The sequence below is a fragment of the Cajanus cajan genome, chromosome 8 (assembly GCF_000230855.2).
Source record: "Cajanus cajan strain Asha chromosome 8, NIPB_CcT2T_4, whole genome shotgun sequence".
NCBI classification, from domain to species: domain Eukaryota; kingdom Viridiplantae; phylum Streptophyta; class Magnoliopsida; order Fabales; family Fabaceae; genus Cajanus; species Cajanus cajan.
Window position 1 is genome coordinate 6,153,967 of NC_138524.1, and position 18,456 is coordinate 6,172,422.

At 30.7% G+C, this 18,456-nt stretch overlaps 3 protein-coding genes across 3 annotated transcripts; all 3 read right to left on the reverse strand.

The window, feature by feature from the left end:
• Nucleotides 1-7,172: 7,172 nt before the first annotated feature.
• Nucleotides 7,173-9,316, reverse strand: LOC145950909 (uncharacterized). The gene is made up of 2 exons (XM_083062819.1): nucleotides 7,716-9,316; nucleotides 7,173-7,643 (listed from the first exon to the last, which is right to left on the reverse strand). Exons 1-2 carry the CDS (start codon nucleotides 9,216-9,218, stop codon nucleotides 7,377-7,379), a joined length of 1,770 nt encoding a protein of 589 aa, XP_082918945.1. The 5' UTR covers nucleotides 9,219-9,316; the 3' UTR covers nucleotides 7,173-7,376.
• Nucleotides 9,317-10,072: 756 nt separating this feature from the next.
• LOC145950910 (uncharacterized) lies at nucleotides 10,073-12,562 on the reverse strand. Its single transcript, XM_083062820.1, has 2 exons — nucleotides 11,622-12,562; nucleotides 10,073-11,548 (listed from the first exon to the last, which is right to left on the reverse strand). Exons 1-2 carry the CDS (start codon nucleotides 11,855-11,857, stop codon nucleotides 11,368-11,370), a joined length of 417 nt encoding a protein of 138 aa, XP_082918946.1. The 5' UTR covers nucleotides 11,858-12,562; the 3' UTR covers nucleotides 10,073-11,367.
• Nucleotides 12,563-15,225: 2,663 nt separating this feature from the next.
• Nucleotides 15,226-17,003, reverse strand: LOC145950629 (senescence-associated protein 13). Its single transcript, XM_083061865.1, has 5 exons — nucleotides 16,824-17,003; nucleotides 16,275-16,482; nucleotides 15,920-16,139; nucleotides 15,724-15,830; nucleotides 15,226-15,582 (listed from the first exon to the last, which is right to left on the reverse strand). The coding sequence occupies exons 1-5, from the start codon at nucleotides 16,901-16,903 to the stop codon at nucleotides 15,400-15,402; spliced, it is 798 nt and encodes a 265-aa protein (XP_082917991.1). The 5' UTR covers nucleotides 16,904-17,003; the 3' UTR covers nucleotides 15,226-15,399.
• Between the last annotated feature and the right edge of the window lie 1,453 nt (nucleotides 17,004-18,456).

Below are 18,456 nucleotides of genomic sequence, written 5' to 3' on the forward strand. Positions count from 1 at the left end.
GAAAAATGATATGAAGATGGACACCTTCTAGTGACAAATATTCGAGATCGAGAAGAGTTGTGCTCGAAAACTAGTAAAAGTGTAGTACCAATGGTCACATGAAGGTGGTCAAACGTCTAAATCGAGAAGTTAACATATGTGAGGACAGGTAGGTCGAGAGGTTAATATGAACGTGGGAGGACGGTTAAAGGAAGTTATAACTCAAGACCACGTAGCAAGCATAGTGGATAGCAGTTATGAGTTAGAGGTGTACGTGCACAAAATTAACCGCTCTTGATTGCTCTATAAATACAAGGATTACGGACCGTAACAGAGGTCGGAAAAACTCATACTTGAATTAACTTCTGAAGCACTCTCTGCCTACACATACATATGGCTTTCGTGCACAAGATCGTTTTTTGGTATGACTGACTCTCGGCCACTCTTCTTTTACTTTTTAGGAGTAGAATTAGCATAGTTCTCTTATTTATTTCCTTTAATCACGTAGTTATATTACTTTGATATTGTAACTCTGGAACATTATGCAAGTTGAACCATAGTTTTAAAAACCGGACCGGTCATCGAACCGGTTAAGGTACTGGGTCAGTGGGTCAAAGGTTGAACCGGTGGGTCACTAGTTGAACCGCATGACTCGATTTTTATTTATTTTTATTAAAAAGTATTCATATTAAATATATTTTATACTTATAAATTTTAATAAATTCATATCTTATTTTAAATTTCAATTTTTCTATCTTATTTAAAATTATTTTTATTTTTATTTTGTAAAAAAATACATAAAAAAATTACATGTTAAACGGTATATTAATACAAATTAAAAATATAAATAATATGTACATATATAATATGCTTGCAATTAATATCATAAAATAATATATGTAATATTTACATAGATATTGCATTATTAAATATATAATTTAAAATTAATAATATACTATAAAAGTTATTTAAGTTGTATATATTGCAAACAAATATATTAGAATAAGTAGTCATTGTTATATTTAATAAGATTCCTTGCTTTTTCATTAAGAGATTCAATTTTCATTATTATTTTTGTGATTTATGGTCCCTTAAAAAAAAAAAAAAGTGGTTGAACTGGTTTGACCCACCGGTTCACCAGTTGAACCGGAAAATTGACCGGTTCAATCCGGTTTGAAACGGGTCGACTGCATAACCGATCCAACTTCAGATTCGGACCGGCTGGACCACCGGTTCCCGGTCCAACCGGTCCGACCGGCCGAGTCGGTCCGGGTTTTAAAACACTGAGTTGAACTATGATTTGTATTGCAAGTATCTTAATTATTCATTCTGTTCATCTTAGCATTTATATGTGTGAAAATTATTGCTTGTTAATTATAGAAGAATCTTTAGAAACAAGTAATTACTAAAGTTGTTCACTCCTTTTCCTGTTCTTAAATCACAAATCCTAAATTGAAACCATTTACGTGCTAGTTCGAGTAAAAAGAACCCTTAAACGACGTTTTTCACCGTAAACAGTTTTCCAACTAAAAATTGTCTATTGACTTGTATAAAAATCATTAGAAAGTTATATATAGAGTGTGTGTTTAAATTATAATTAAAAAAATTGAATTAAATTCAATTTAATTTCTCAAATTAGCTTTCAAATAAAAGTAATATCTTTCTAACTTTTATTTCAATTAAGATTTATTTATAATTTATATTTAATTAAAAAAATTGTCAAACATATAAACATTATATTCAAGTTCAGTTTAGAGCCGTTAAAGTGAGTTTCGACTCGTGGGTCAACTTAACCCACCTTGAAAATAGGTCAGGTTGGACCAAAACATTGAAAAAAAATTCATAATGAGTCAAAAATTATAATTCGACTCACTTTCGACTTGGTCCACATGGGTTGAACCCATAATGAACTGGACTGTTCACCTAACTCTACTTACTCTCCTATCAACTCAACTTACTAACAACCTGCTTAACCATTTATTATTATATATGAATTATTTTAAAAAGATATGATTATTTTTTGTAAATAAAGATAAAGTCAATGTTAAATAACATGAAATTACTATAAATTTATCTACTCAAGCTTCCAATAAAATTTAATATTAATGAATAATCACTCTCATGAAAAGATTTATATTTATATTTTTTGATTATTTAAAGTTGTACACTTTTTAATTTAAATTTAATATTATATGCATGATATTTAGTTTGACAATTTTTATTTTAGATTAGAGATTATTTTAGATTGAAATTTATTTTAAATTAAAAAAAATTAGGTGGGTTGGTGGGTTAACCCGTTTAGCTCATCAATCTATAATGGACCGGGTCAATTAAAAAATTTTGAAGCTTAAAAATGGTGGACCAAACCGAATCAATACACTTTTTAAATGGATTGAGGTGAATCAGGTCAAACAAGTCGGTTGACTCATTTTGAACTCTAATTTTACATCATAAGTGTATAGTCAGCAATTAAACTCTTAAAGCTATTTTCTTATGTCTTTCATATTGTCTACATGAATTCTCTTCATTTTCTAGTATGAGATAATGGGAAATATCAACTGCTGATTTGGTCATCGAATCCATCGAATTAAGCTGCAACGTTAGAAAATGGTTCGCCTGTTCGGGTTTCGACTTTGGATCGATCACTGGAAATTGAAGTAGGAGAACAAGGTGGACAGTGTTGTATACATTGTCGTGTTATTATATATATTATTAAGATTAATAGCCATGCGTATGCATGTATATATTGTATGATGTATCGTATACGGTATACCCAACGTTCTAAGTTTCTCTTTCTTCTTTATTTGCAGCTGCATTGATCGGGTATGACTAGCTCCTCCATATGTCCAAGTCCAACTGGCTTAATGCCTTTGTGGTTTCCAACTGGAAGATGTTCATGAATCAATGAATCATGATCGTGGCTACGTTACGTACGTACATATGTTTTATGTTCATTGTGTCGGTTTGGTACAACCAAGAGAAGATTATTTCCTCTTCCAGCTACGAATACCCTGGTTCTTTTTATTGTTTCCTTTTTGCATCTGCATTGCCCCAAGCAACAATACCAAGTCAACTTCAAATTTAATCTTCAGGACGGCTAAACATGCACACGTTGGAAACTTTGTTTTTTATATATATATATTTATATAAATAGAAGACTGTGTTGGACTAGAGAGACTATATGGAAACACCAATATGCATGGAATTATAAAATAATTTACGATTATTACTATAATCACTTCTCCATATTTTCAACATATATATTATATAAACCAGGACTTTAGTTTTATTTCAAGATTCATCTAGAGACTTTAATTAATTTGAAGATTCGAGAAACATTGGAAAGCACTAATCGGGTTCACATAAAGTTATATTTAAAAATAAAATTAATAAGATTGTGTTGGAAACATTTTTTTAATAAAATATTTCTAATTTTAATTTCTTAATCTGTATCATAAAAGTAATTATATAAGGCAGAATCCATCCAATAAGTTAATTGTTAAGTATTTGTTTGTATAATTTTAATTAAGTGGTTTTGAACAAAGGTTTAATTAGCTCATATGGTTAAGCAGTTCGTGATTCGCTGTAAACTCATAGTTTTACTTCTTCTTTCTTTCTTTTTTTTTTTCTAAATAAAACTAACCAGTTTTAATACAGGACAGGGATAAATAAAATATTCAAAAATTTCTGACTATTTTATAAATCAAATGGTCATATTCTAGATGATTGCGTGATTCCTAAGATAATAACCTTTTCATTTTGAGAGAGAAACTTATCTAATTTGATACAAATATTACTTTTCTTTCTTCCGTCCATTTAGCTCATCTAAAGAGAAAAAGAATTTTTATTAGAAAATAAAGTATATTAATCACTGTTATTAAAAAATTAACAATAAATATCATAATAAATTTTAAATTTAATTATACATGTATTTATTTTTCTCATGATTTTCAATCATTAATTCTTTTAGTTAACAATTATTATTACACTTTATCTTCTAAAATATAGATTTCACTTTAAAGGAGACAAATCCTTCCTCCACAGCTCACAATAATTTTCACTTTGAAAAAAACATTTATCTAGAGGTGTACAACAAATTTAAATCAATCCACAACCAAATTGATCCATATTAAAAAGTATGATTCATTTTAAGAAAAAATTCAAACTGACCCCTTTTGTAAAATCGGTTCAATTATCTGATCTATTTTTTATAAAATAGATCCATTTGGTTTAATTTGATATTTTTTAAAAATAAATTCATATATAAGTATAAAATAAATAACCGAACCACACCACACCAATCAAATTTTAAAAAAAATATAATTTATATTTTTAAAAATCAAACCAATTTACATTATAAAAAAAATGATTTGATTAATTGATCTAGTTTTATAAAATGGATCGCTTCGATTTGATTTGAATTTTTTAAAAATGTAATTCATGAACACTCCTACATTTGTCATCTTTGTTTTAGCTTTCTTGATTCATGCTTTATGATTAGAAAAAATTTAGAGGGTTAATGGTTTTAAAACCATCCACATTTAAAAAAAACAATAATGGTAGATAAGTTTCAAAAGTATGCATATGTTTTTTTTAATCCATAATAATGGTAGATAAAAGATGACACTTCATAATTACTAGGTGGGGTTAATGACATGTTGAAAATTCTCAAATCAAGTATCACGTACTATCACTTAGTGGTTAATCGAAACTTAACACTGTTCAATTTGATTCAATGATATATTGGAGATCTCTTTAGACCAAATATCATTATCCATTAAGAGGTTAGCCAAAGTTAAGTTGGGCATAGCTTGACATATATAGGACTTTACTTGTTAAAGTTCAAAGTTAATAAAAGCTCATATGAGAAATTTTACCTTAAAAATTTTTTTTAGTAGATATATGTAGTAAATACCATTTGTATCTTATACTATATTTGTGTAAACTCAATATATATATATATATATATATATATATATAATTAATATCAGCTAACATCATTTCATTTTAAAATAAATACTTACTCATGCTTTAAATTATAATAATTTTTACAATCCAAACTCTATTTATTCAACAGACAGATTTAGAGACCGAATACGTTCTGTCACTAAAGAGTTTAATTTAGATATGGATTTAGAGACCATATTTGTAGTCTCTAATAAATCGGTCTCTAATAGTCAAAGTTTATGAACTATTTTGTGTCTAATTGAAATGAAATTAGAAAATGATTTTTCGTTATTTATTTATAAACTCAAATTTTGATCTATTTAAAATATAATTAGAACATACGTTTATAATTGCTAATTAACCTTTTCAAAGTTTTTTTACGGTCTCTAATATAAATGTAAATGTAATTAGAAACCCATAATTTAGTCTATAACAAAAATTTAATTATAAACTGGTTTTTCAGTCGTTAACAACCTATTTTAAAGATGATTTTTCTGAATAATTATTTTTTTTTACAATCCAAACTCTGTTTATCTATATATATATATATATATATATATATATATATATATATATATATATATATATATATATAATCTCTTATAACCCAAAATCTGCTTGTGAATACGAAAATCATTACTTCTTTTCTGGAAAAAAAAATCTTTACAATATCAACTACATAAGAAAATTTACTTTAAAGTAGTAATATACACGACGTAAATTTACGTCGGGGATTTTTCCAGACCGACGTAAAAAGGGGCAAAATCATGCCACAAATTTACGTCGGACGTGGCCTTGTCCGACGTAAATTTACGTCGGTCATTGCAAGGCCCGACGTAAATTTACGTCGGACAACGCCATGTCCGACGTAAATTGTGGCAGTTTTTTTTAAAAACGTTTGTAAATTGATATACCCAACACCTGCATATAAATATAATCCAGAATACCAAATCTAAACCAGGCAGTCCAGAATCGAAATTCAAATTGTATTTCAAAATTGACACTAGTACACAAAGGGTGTTTTACGTCGTGTATTTTGACCCTTTTACGTCGGAAAAGGGTCCGACGTTAATACGGGAGTCGTAAATTTACGTCGCCACTGGAAGACGACGTAAATTTATGTCGGGAAATTTTTCAGACCGACGTAAAAAGGGTCAAAATCGTGCCACAAATTTAAGTCGGACGTGGCCTTGTCCGACGTAAATTTACGTCGGTCATTGCAAGGCCCGACGTAAATTTACGTCGGACAACGCCATGTCCGACGTAAATTGTGGCAGTTTTTTTTTAAAAAACGTTTGTAAATTGATATACCCAACACCTGCATATAAATATAATCCAGAATACCAAATCTAAACCAGGCAGTCCAGAATAGAAATTCAAATTGTATTTCAAAATTGAATGACAAAAAGAAAATAATATATAAATCTTAAAAAACATAAATTATGACAATGTAAATCCTATTATCCTAAAAAAGCTATAAAACATGTTTGTCAATGCTATCTAAATAACTAACTATCAAACTATAAACATAATATCTAACTAACTAAACTTAGAAAAAAAGTTACCCATTGTTCTCTTATCTTGAGCATCTCATCTTCGGGCAATGGAGATGGATCTTGAAAGACCTGAAAGGGTAATTTAAGTGTCATTAATATGCAATGTTAATTATTCTAAAGGTAAATATAGTTAAATAAATTTTGATATGAATTACCTGCGCCCAAGAATCAATAATACCCGCAGAAACTATGGCTTTCATCCAATACATGATGTAATAGCCACATTCAAACGAGTCTTGTTGCTTATTACACTAAAATGAGAAACAAATAACTATTAATTCCAAAGTCAATAAATTTAAATATTATTGACTGTATGAATTAATTTGCTAACCTTAGGGTATATGAAATGCAATGACTTTGATGATCTGGCTCTTCCACTTAATATATTAGCTCCAGACACGATTCTAATTAATTGAAATAAAAATAAATGTTAGCCAATATATATAATTACAGTGTTAAAACATAATGAAAAAATTTAGTTACCCATGTAATTGGCTTTTAATTTCCTGGCTTGGTTTTCGATGAAGTGAACAAAACCACACCACGGTATATTCCTTAGGAATGATTACCATTAACTGCCAATGAGACCTACATTGTATGACAAACAAATCAGTTAAAAAATTACCATGATTAAAAAATCAATTAAAAAACTAACCCGTCAATGTATGGAGCCATGTATATATATGTCTTCTTGAGTCACTCATCCATGTTTGCATATATTGTTGGATCTGGACCTGAGTGTTTCCTGATTTTTGGATGGATTGAGGCTCAATAAATCCATATACTTCTGCTTGTGCTTGCTCCACACTCAATTTGTCCATGTACCTAACACAAATAATTATTATAAGTTAAATGTAATTATTGTAAATTTAGACTCATAAAAGAAAATATGACTTACATGGCCCACAATTGTATGATAGATATATTTAACATGGAGGTTCCCCCAACAATCTCTAATGCATCAGGCAGAGATATGTATAGTGGAACATCAGAGCTATCAACTCCAAAAACTCTAATGTCCCACTGCAATTGAATTGGTTGCTTCTTTAATCGTGGTAATTTGATTAGAAGCTTAGATATGGGATCATCCTCAGCTTCTGCGATATTAGCATCATGAACATGAGGTTCTCTCATGACCTCCTTACCACGATCGATAAAATCCTAAAGAAATAATGAAAATTAGTTAAACAATAATAGAATTATAAGAATCTAAAAGAGCAATAATATAATTACCTTTGCCCGTGCTGAAAGCGGCATGACCAAACATTTTGGCCAAGCTAAGAATGTGCTGGTTGCCTGCCCCACTAGTTGAACCTCTGTATTGGGCAAAGGCACTGGAGCAGCAGCATCTTGAACTTGGTCAACCACAACCCGTGTCCAGTCTGGCTGTAGAGGGACACCATGGATGGTTGAGCCACCCTCAAATACTCGGCCAATAGCCACTAACCGTGGGGGGTCATCCTCAACATATAACTCGCACTGGTTTGGTACATCAGTGTGAGCATGTTCCCCTGAGAAATTTGGAGCAGCACAACTCCCTTTAGTGCTGACTCGAACACCATCATGAGCAACTGCAGTCTGTTGCTGAGAACGAGCCAAAAGTTCAAACTTCTCTTCAAACTGTTTTTCAATATTCTTCAGTTTCTCTTCAAACTGCATCTCCAATCTCTGCTCCAATTTCTGTATAACCTCTTGACTGCAAGAGTCGACAGTGCTCCTCGATGATCGGCCACCAAAGAAATCTCGGTGGCTCCAAGAACCACCAACACTATACCCACTGTATGATAGATATACTTCTTCACCATTGCGCGGTGTCGAGGCAATTTCATCCTCTTGACTTCCATTGAATGCTTTCTTCAATCTACGGTATGGATGACTACGAACAAGAAACTTACGATGCCTAGTGTACGCAGTCTTTTGCCCATGTTTCAATTGGGTATAACTTGTGTTTTCTTCACATATAGGACATGCATAATGACCCTTCACACTATACCCACTCAGGTTACCATATGCTGGAAAATCATTTATTGTGCAAAATAACATTGCACGCATGGTAAATTTTTCTTCACGATATGCATCAAACACCTCCACTCCTGTGTCCCATAACATTTTCAAGTCATCAATCAATGGACTAAGATACACATCTATGTCATTTCCTGGTTGTCGGGGACCTGATATCATCATAGACAACATAATATATTTTCTCTTCATGCATAGCCAAGGAGGCAAATTATAAATGACCAACAAAACTGGCCATGAACTGTGTTTACTACTTAAGTTCCCATAAGGATTCATGTCATCTGTAGCTAAACCAATTCTCAAGTTTCTTGACTCTGCACCAAATTCTGGAAATGTTTCATCAATCCTCTTCCTTTGCGGAGAATCAGCTGGATGTCGAAGAAAGTTGTCACATTTTCTACCATTTTCATGCCATGTGAGGTTTTTTGCATCTTCTTTAATGGCAAACAATCTTTTAAACCTAGGTATTATTGGCAAATACCATAAGACCTTAGCAGGGGGACCCTCTATTTCTTCCTCACCATTACTTCCATCAGTTTTCTTTTTGAACCGCGACAATCCACATGTGGGACACACTTTCAGTGTAGCAAAATCATTTGTATATAATATGCAATCATTAGGGCACGCGTGTATCTTCTTATACTCCAAACCCATTGGACATAGTATCTTTTTTGCCTCATAGTTGCGATTAGGTAACGTGTTATCTTCTGGAAGCATCTCCTTCAATAACTCCAACAATTCTGTGAAACTTTTATCAGTCCAACCATTTCTTGCTTTTAAACTAAACAATTTTAAAGTTGCTGATAATCTTGTAAACATACTGTATCCTGGGTATAATGGTTGCTCAAAATCAGACTTTAAGGTATCATACACATGTGCTCTTTCAAAATTTTCTTCACCAACATCACGTATCATCTCTTCTAAGTTATCGTTCATCCCTTCAAAATTTTCAGTTGTTGACATTGTTGGAATGTCTAATATTTCTCCGTGCCATGTCCATACTGTATAACTCTTCACAATACCATATATAAACAGGTGATCACGTATTTCTCCAACTTCTTGACGTATCTGATTCAAACATCGAACACATGGACAATAATATGCCCCTTTGATGGGTTTCCCATTTTCTCTTGCAAATTGTAAGAACTCTTCAACTCCATTTCTGTACTCTTGACTAATGCGACTTGCATTCATCCAACTTCGATTCATTATCTATATATTAACACAAATTAACTATTGACTCAGTTATTCATAATTTTTTTAACCTAAACTACAACCCTAAAAAATCGATGGTAAACTAAAGGTCAATGCCTAAAAAAGTCTCTTCTTTAATGCATCTGGAACGGCCGTACTGAAACTAGAACGGGACGTTCCAGATCAACAAATTACAACAAAAAAAATTCCAGCAGAACGGGCCGTTCTCCATGCGGTACGACCCGTACTGCTTGCAGAACGGCCCGTTCTGCAAGGAGAACGGCCCGTTCTGCAAGGAGAACGGCCCGTTCTCCTTGCAGAACGGCCCGTTCCAGAGGAACAAATAGCAAAAAAAAAACAAATAAATTACAGGGACAACAAACTAACCTCAAACGACCAACGTGCTGACACTTACAAACTTGGATACGTTGAATGTAGCCGTAAACGCAGAGGGAGACTCAAGTAATTCAGAGGATTTCGTATAAACTGTGAGCGCGGGAATGAAAATGGGACTTTGGGGGCAATATAGGAGAACTATTACGTCGGATAAGGCGTCGCCGACGTAAATTTACGTCGCCCTTGTTGAACTCCGACGTAAATTTACGTCGGATTTGGGTGGGACCGACGTAAATTTACGTCGGACTACAGGGAACCGACGTAAATTTACGTCGGAATAGTGGTACCCGACGTAAATTAACGTCGGATTGGAGGTACCCGACGTAAATTACCTAATTTACGTCGGTCTAAGAGAGGTCCGACGTAAATTAGTCTCCACTTATTTACGAAACTGCCACCGCGTTTTTACAACGTCGGTGTTTGTGGTTTGCGACGTAAATTGGGTGACGTAAATACCCTTTTTTGCACTAGTGTGAATGACAAAAAGAAAATAATATATAAATCTTAAAAAACATAAATTATGACAATGTAAATCCTATTATCCTAAAAAAGCTATAAAACATGTTTGTCAATGCTATCTAAATAACTAACTATCAAACTATAAACATAATATCTAACTAACTAAACTTAGAAAAAAAGTTGTCCATTGTTCTCTTATCTTGAGCATCTCATCTTCGGGCAATGGAGATGGATCTTGAAAGACCTGAAACGGTAATTTAAGTGTCATTAATATGCAATGTTAATTATTCTAAAGGTAAATATAGTTAAATAAATTTTGATATGAATTACCTGCGCCCAAGAATCAATAATACCCGCAGAAACTATGGCTTTCATCCAATACATGATGTAATAGCCACATTCAAACGAGTCTTGTTGTTTATTACACTAAAATGAGAAACAAATAACTATTAATTCCAAAGTCAATAAATTTAAATATTATTGACTGTATGAATTAATTTGCTAACCTTAGGGTATATGAAATGCAATGACTTTGATGATCTGGCTCTTCCACTTAATATATTAGCTCCAGACACGATTCTAATTAATTGAAATAAAAATAAATGTTAGCCAATATATATAATTACAGTGTTAAAACATAATGAAAAAATTTAGTTACCCATGTAATTGGCTTTTAATTTCCTGGCTTGGTTTTCGATGAAGTGAACCAAACCACACCACAGTATATTCCTTAGGAATGATTACCATTAACTGCCAATGAGACCTACATTGTATGACAAACAAATCAGTTAAAAAATTACCATGATTAAAAAATCAATTAAAAAACTAACCCGTCAATGTATGGAGCCATGTATATATGTCTTCTTGAGTCACTCATCCATGTTTGCATATATTGTTGGATCTGGACCTGAGTGTTTCCTGATTTTTGGATGGATTGAGGCTCAATAAATCCATATACTTCTGCTTGTGCTTGCTCCACACTCAATTTGTCCATGTACCTAACACAAATAATTATTATAAGTTAAATGTAATTATTGTAAATTTAGACTCATAAAAGAAAATATGACTTACATGGCCCACAACTGTATGACAGATATATTTAACATGGAGTTTCCCCCAACAATCTCTAATGCATCAGGCAGAGATATGTATAGTGGAACATCAGAGCTATCAACTCCAAAAACTCTAATGTCCCACTGCAATTGAATTGGTTGCTTCTTTAATCGTGGTAATTTGATTAGAAGCTTAGATATGGGATCATCCTCAGCTTCTGCGATATTAGCATCATGAACATGAAGTTCTCTCATGACAAGTGTGAATACATTATTATAAATTTATAATAGACTTAAATATGTTTTTAATATCTCAAATTTAAGGTAAATTTGTCTTTAGTCCCTCAAATTAAAAATTGGTCTTTTTAATCCTTGTAATTTTTAAAAAATCTTGTTTCAATTTTTATACTCAAATTTTGTCAGAGAATCTATCAAATATTGTTGTCTAAAATCTATCTATTGATATCTTTATCCGTAAAAACATCGCATCAAATCCGATTGAAACTACATTACTATTTTAATATGTCATTTGTATATATGTTATTGATGACTTGAGAGATTAAAACAAAATTTTTAAAAAATTATAGAAACTAAAAATAATAATTTTACAATTGAAGAAATAAAAATATATTTAAATCTTAATATAATATATATATATATATATATATTTAAATTAATAAAATATATAAAAAATGTTAGTGGGGGCAAGTGCCCCCACTAGGATACATGTGTATCCGTCCCTGCGTACATGCACATGCATACATATGATGGAATGTTATTATCTTTATTACTTTTCTCTTTATCAAACACATTAGTTTGTAATTTGTAAATTTCTTTTGACCAGTTCAAACTTATATCCTTTGATCTATAATTTTAAAATTCAAACCAAATTAATAATGAAAATTGTAGCATCCCAAGCTTTTCAAAATTATTAAAAGGATGTTTTAATTAATTAAATAAATTTTAGAAAATATTTTAGAGACTTTTAATAATTATGAATATTTTTATTAATTTAAGAAAAGTTTGTGAAATCATTTGTTATATCAATTATTAGATATATATATATATATATATATATTATTTGATTTTAATGTATTTTGATTATATATTATAGTTTTTAATTAATTATATTTTATTTTAATATTTGAGGGAATGGAAGTGTAATTATGGTTTGTTTATTTTATTGGAGGGTTAAACATGTGTTGGGAACTTTTTAAAAGAGTCGTGTTAGTTTTTACATTTTACGGTCTCATTATTTCTTTATGCTAGTGTTCATCGAAGTAATTAAGGATAAGTGAATAGTCTCGTTCTAGGCTTGAGATAATTGTTGGATAGAGCTTCCATTCTCTTTTCCATTGTATGCGTCATATGAAAAGGGAAATTCTAATTTGTGACTTGTGTTGTTTTTGTCTTTCATAGGATTCTTCAATGCTTTATTTGATGTTATTAATGTATACATGTGTTTAATTACGTGTGTCAAACTAATCTTGTAGATCTTGGATTGTCCACGAGTTTCCATGGGAACCCTAGGGAATGAACGTATTGAGTTAATACGGAATAATTGATATGAATATGTAAAATTAATGTTGGATTTGAGTAATTGAGGACTTAGTAGAGTGGTTTTAAGCTTTTAATCTTTGATTCTATTAATTTGAAGGTCACTCTTGGTGAAATCTAGTAATGAGATGAGACACGAGTTTGAAATAATTGAATTTCATATATGTTAGATTGTGTCATAGGTGTGACTAGTGAGTCATGATTATCATACCTTATATTGACCTTGGCCCTTTTTAGAAACGCGAGCCAGTCACGAGCGTGATCAATGTTACGACTATGACCGGTGAGTCATGGATGTGACGCATCTTGTTGCTTCCTTTTCTCATTCTTTTCTCGTTTTTTCTCATCTTGTCGCTTAAGATGAGTTATATTTATGAACTTGAGATAACTTTAGGATGATTAGGTTAAGGATAAGATCTAAGTATTAGTAATGATAAGGAAGTAATTGAGTTAATGTTCGATAATTATAATATGTTCTATTAATGATTTTGATTGAGGTGTTTTAATGGCGTGGCTTAGGATCATGATTCAGAATATTAGTATTGATACGAGAATGAGAGAGGATATTTGTGAATGAGTTATGATGAAAATACAAAATTATGTTTGTGAGACCTTTTGCATGAGACTTTGTGTTTGTATGCAATATGAGGTGTTTTTATGTGATGTGTGTGATATGAAATGTTTATGTATGATATGATAACCTTATATGTAATATGAGATGACAATGTGTAATATGAGAATAACACGATAATTATATATTTGCATGACATTGATGAGATGATGATGTGTATTCATGAGATTGATATGAAGATGATATTTTAAGCGAATAATACGAGTATGAGTTGAGTCTATGAGATGAAATAATGTATAGAGTCCAGTACGAATGACATAAATTATATGTATAAATTTTTTTATAATTGTACATGAGTATTAACCGCACATAAATATTAGTCTTTGGACAACCATACATGAGTATTAACTACATGAATATTAGCCTTTGGACAACTATACATAATTAGTATTAACCACATATGAGTATTGGCCTTCGGACAACCGTACATGAGTATTTGTTTTCAGACAACCTTATATGATTATTAGTCTTCAAGTGCGTAAATTGTAATTACTTATGTGGTTTGATATGTCTTTGTTGTTACTAGTAACTCTGAGATATTGTTTGGATTCTCAATATTAATTGTATATGTTATATGTTATGTATGTGACTTCCTGACCTTATCTCATATTGAGAGTTAGAGTGAGACATATCTCACTCGCTTTTGCTCTACTTATTGTTCTTATGTATGTTTTGTAAGAGGTTATTAGAATGATAATAATGTTAATGTTGAGATTTAGGCTTTAACATGTTTATGGATGAAACTCTAATAGGATGTGACATCGAAATTCATAGATTGAGATTTGTCATTTTGTTTACTTAGTTTATATTTCATCCTTTTTTGAAGCAATGTTAGTCCTTGAATTCAAGTATTGATTTTACGTAGTCACTTTGGTCTAGTCATTATTTTAGGGATATTTATATTTTTAACAAAATACTTAGACAAGTTCTTTTGTTTCATTAGTATTTATAAGTATAAATATGTGGAATAGAGAGTGTCACATAAATCAACACAAATTTCTCTTCCAATTTGATTTAAATTATTTACCTCGACTAAAATTTTGTGACCTCTCTTACTTTTTTTTTTTTTTAAATTCTACTGACACTCCATATTAATAAGTAATTAGAAAATATATTGACACAAAATAAAATAAACTATTTAATATAATAAAAATAGAAAATAAAGAATAATTGATATTAATAAGCTTTTTTCATATATTAGATTAAAATTAGAACTCGTCTTTTTAATATGTTATACTTCGAATAATTTTTATTATCGGTTGAAAAACAAATTTTAGTAGAAAATAGGAGGATGAGTGAATAAATGAGTCACTAGTAGATTGAATTTGATCGGTAGGATATTAGTTGGGTTGAGTTATATTTCATTGAAACCCAAATAAATGTGAAGAGTGTATGCTAAAATTTTGGGAGTATTGCAATTTCATACAAAGTTAAGGAGATTATAAAGACGGGAGCTGACAAATGCAATTTCAAGCAATGTTTTTTAACAGGAACCCTCAACCATCCTAATTAACGTACGATACAAATTGAAACTAGGTAAGAGAGTACACTCTTTTATTAACTTTATTCTAGATATTGATATACTAATTACTAAGTAAAAGAGTGAAGCCTAGCTTATATAGAGGCCATTGACAGTGAAGCCGCCATCAACACAAATGGTCTGTCCTGTTATGTAAGAGGCTGCAGGTAAGCACAGAAACGCCACCAACGAAGCCACCTCCTCTCCCTCTCCAAACCGTCCAAGAGGAGTTCGTGGAATGTAAGCATCAACAATTTTTTCCTCTTTCAGAAACTGCAAAGTGCAAGCAAATAAATAATCATAACATGCCCTAAAAAATATACAATAATATCTTATATATAAAATTAACTTATAAACGCCACTTATAACTCTATTTTAATACTAGTCAACTATAATAACATAACAGAATATCACCTCGGTAGCTGCAGGGGTTTTGATTACTCCCGGTGCAACGCAGTTAGTCCTTATGTTGTCTTTGGCCCATTCACATGCCAAATTTTTTGTCAGTTGGTTCATGGCTCCTGCATGTTCATTTGCATAAACACTTTAGTATTTTACATTTATCAGTTACTACTTACTTACTACCCTCACTAAACTCTTCCTTAATTACCTTTTGTTGCACTGTATACAGCGGATCCTAAATTTATTGATACCACACCACCTATGGAGGATATGAAAACGATGCTTGCAGCTTCGGAAGCTTTTAGGAGAGGATGTGCTAGCTGGCTTAGGTGGAAAGCAGATTGCAAATTCGTATTCACCACAAATGAGAAATCTTCCTCTGTGTAATCCAGCAGATCTTTCCATATGTTTGTTCCCACGTTGTTTACCTATATCCATTCATAAATGTAAACCTATTTATAATATGATGATAAAATATAAAATATTGGTAATTAAAAAATATTCTTTTAAAAGGATGGAAAAGTAACTTAAATCTGATGGCATTCAAATTATAAATTACTCACAAGGATATTGAGTTTGCCATTAAACTCGGAGGAGATTCTAGTTATGAGATTCTCTCTGTCTGCAGGAGATGCCACGTCACAGACCGAACCAGTAACTTTGTATCCTTTTGTGGCCCATTCATGCAAGGATTCCTTGAGTTGAGTTTCGTTCCGAGAGCAAGTGTGTACAATGGCCCCAAGCTGTGCCAACTCCTCCACGATAGCATATCTATGAGAGGAAAAATTTGTGAGAAAACAAAACAAGTCTCATGCATGACCCACTATTATTTTGTATAATTATTACTATATGATCGATACAACTTAACATGTTTGGCTTGCAATTTGTAGAAATTACCCAAAACAAGTTTCATGGTGAGAAACATGTCTGTTGTTGTTAATTGATAGTTGTGAAACAAGTAATTAATTTGAGTAACGAATGGACATTCAAATTATAAGTAGTATATAATATATGTAGTAAGAATTAACGTTTAAAAAATGAAATGAATAAATGTGAAAGAAGAAGGAAATTAAGAAGGTAAAATCATGAGTGCAAAGATAGTAAGTAGTAACCCGATTCCTTTGGATCCACCGGTGACGAGAGCTGTCATCCCTTGTAAAGACCACCTGCTGCTAATGTTTGTTTGAGCCATTTCTCTTCAATCAAGGATCAACCTCTAAAATGTACGACAATAATATCTTCTGTGTAGGCTGCTTAAGCTTATAATTAACCTCTTTGCTTTTCCATGCTTTAAAACAAGTTGCTGTTGTTTTATTCATATCTTTCAATGAGGTGGACCCCGATTATCATGGTTGAAAATAAAAATTTCCCTTTACATTTCTTCTTTTTAGTTTTTACTTTACCTTTTCTTTTTTAAAAATTGGAAACAAAATGATAGGATAAAATACACTTACAATAATTTGTACAACTAACATACACAAGAAATACAAAAAAAATATTAATCTTAAAGACAAAAAAATGTGAATATAGACGGGATGACAGTGTGATAGGATGCTTTTATATTTTAATAAGTGTAAACATATATATTAATAACTTCAAGATTATAAAAAAAATTAAAAATAAAATTGTTATTAATTAATATAAATATCTAAGTTTAATTATTATTAAATTAAATTTAAATTTAGATGACATAAATCTTAACAACATCCCCTCAAAAAAAAATAGTAACGACATATTTCTTTAATTTTTTTTTTAAGTTCAATTAAGATAGATGTGAAATCGCAGAAATGTATTAAGTATTAATTTGTTTATATAAGATTTTTCTTCCTTTGACATTGCAAAACGAAATTCGTTCTCTCTTTTAAAAATGTCAAGTTTAGAAAATAATTTTGTTAACAATTAATGAATTTACATATTGAGAGTAAAATCCATTGAAGGAATAGGAGATATTATGTTAGTGGAACTTATATAATTTTTTTTTTATTGACAAAAGCAATCAAAAGACTGATTTATGAATCAGCTTATGTCAATGAATCAGTAAGAATTTGTTAATCACAACATACAAATATAATAAAACTATATCCATAAAAGTTCGGAGTGTATTGTACACTTTTTTTTTTCTTTCCTTTTTTGTTTTTTTTTTTATAAAATCGAAAATATAATGAAATTACCTGTGTAAGACACTAAGACCACAAAGAAGTAATTAATGATCGTCAAAAATCTAATCAATTTTAAAATTTGCCAATGGGAAAATCAAACTCTTCGATTTACGTAAGATTATTATATGAGATTGATGTAGTGTAAATATTTTAATTTATACTATCAATTAATTGATTATCACTATATATATATAATTTTTTAAATATTTATTACAAAATTAATAATATTACTTTATAATAATCTATAACATAAAATTAAATTTTCTATAGTGCGTGGGCTCAAAGTATTCACTATAAAAGTTTAATCATTATATGATATTATTTATGCATATACTCCGTCAAAGAACATTTTTTCTAAATCTAATGAAAACATTTACACTTTAACATAAATATCAGTAAAATAGTGGTCTTTATGAAAAAAATGACATGATTGTGATTGATTATTATATAAAGCATTTGTGTTTATGAAGCCTTCTAACTTTTCTTTATGCATCTTTGTTCAGCCATGCATCTAAAACAAAACACAAAACCAGGATGTATTTAGACAGAAGACGTGATAATGACTAATGAGTGGGGCAGACGTTTG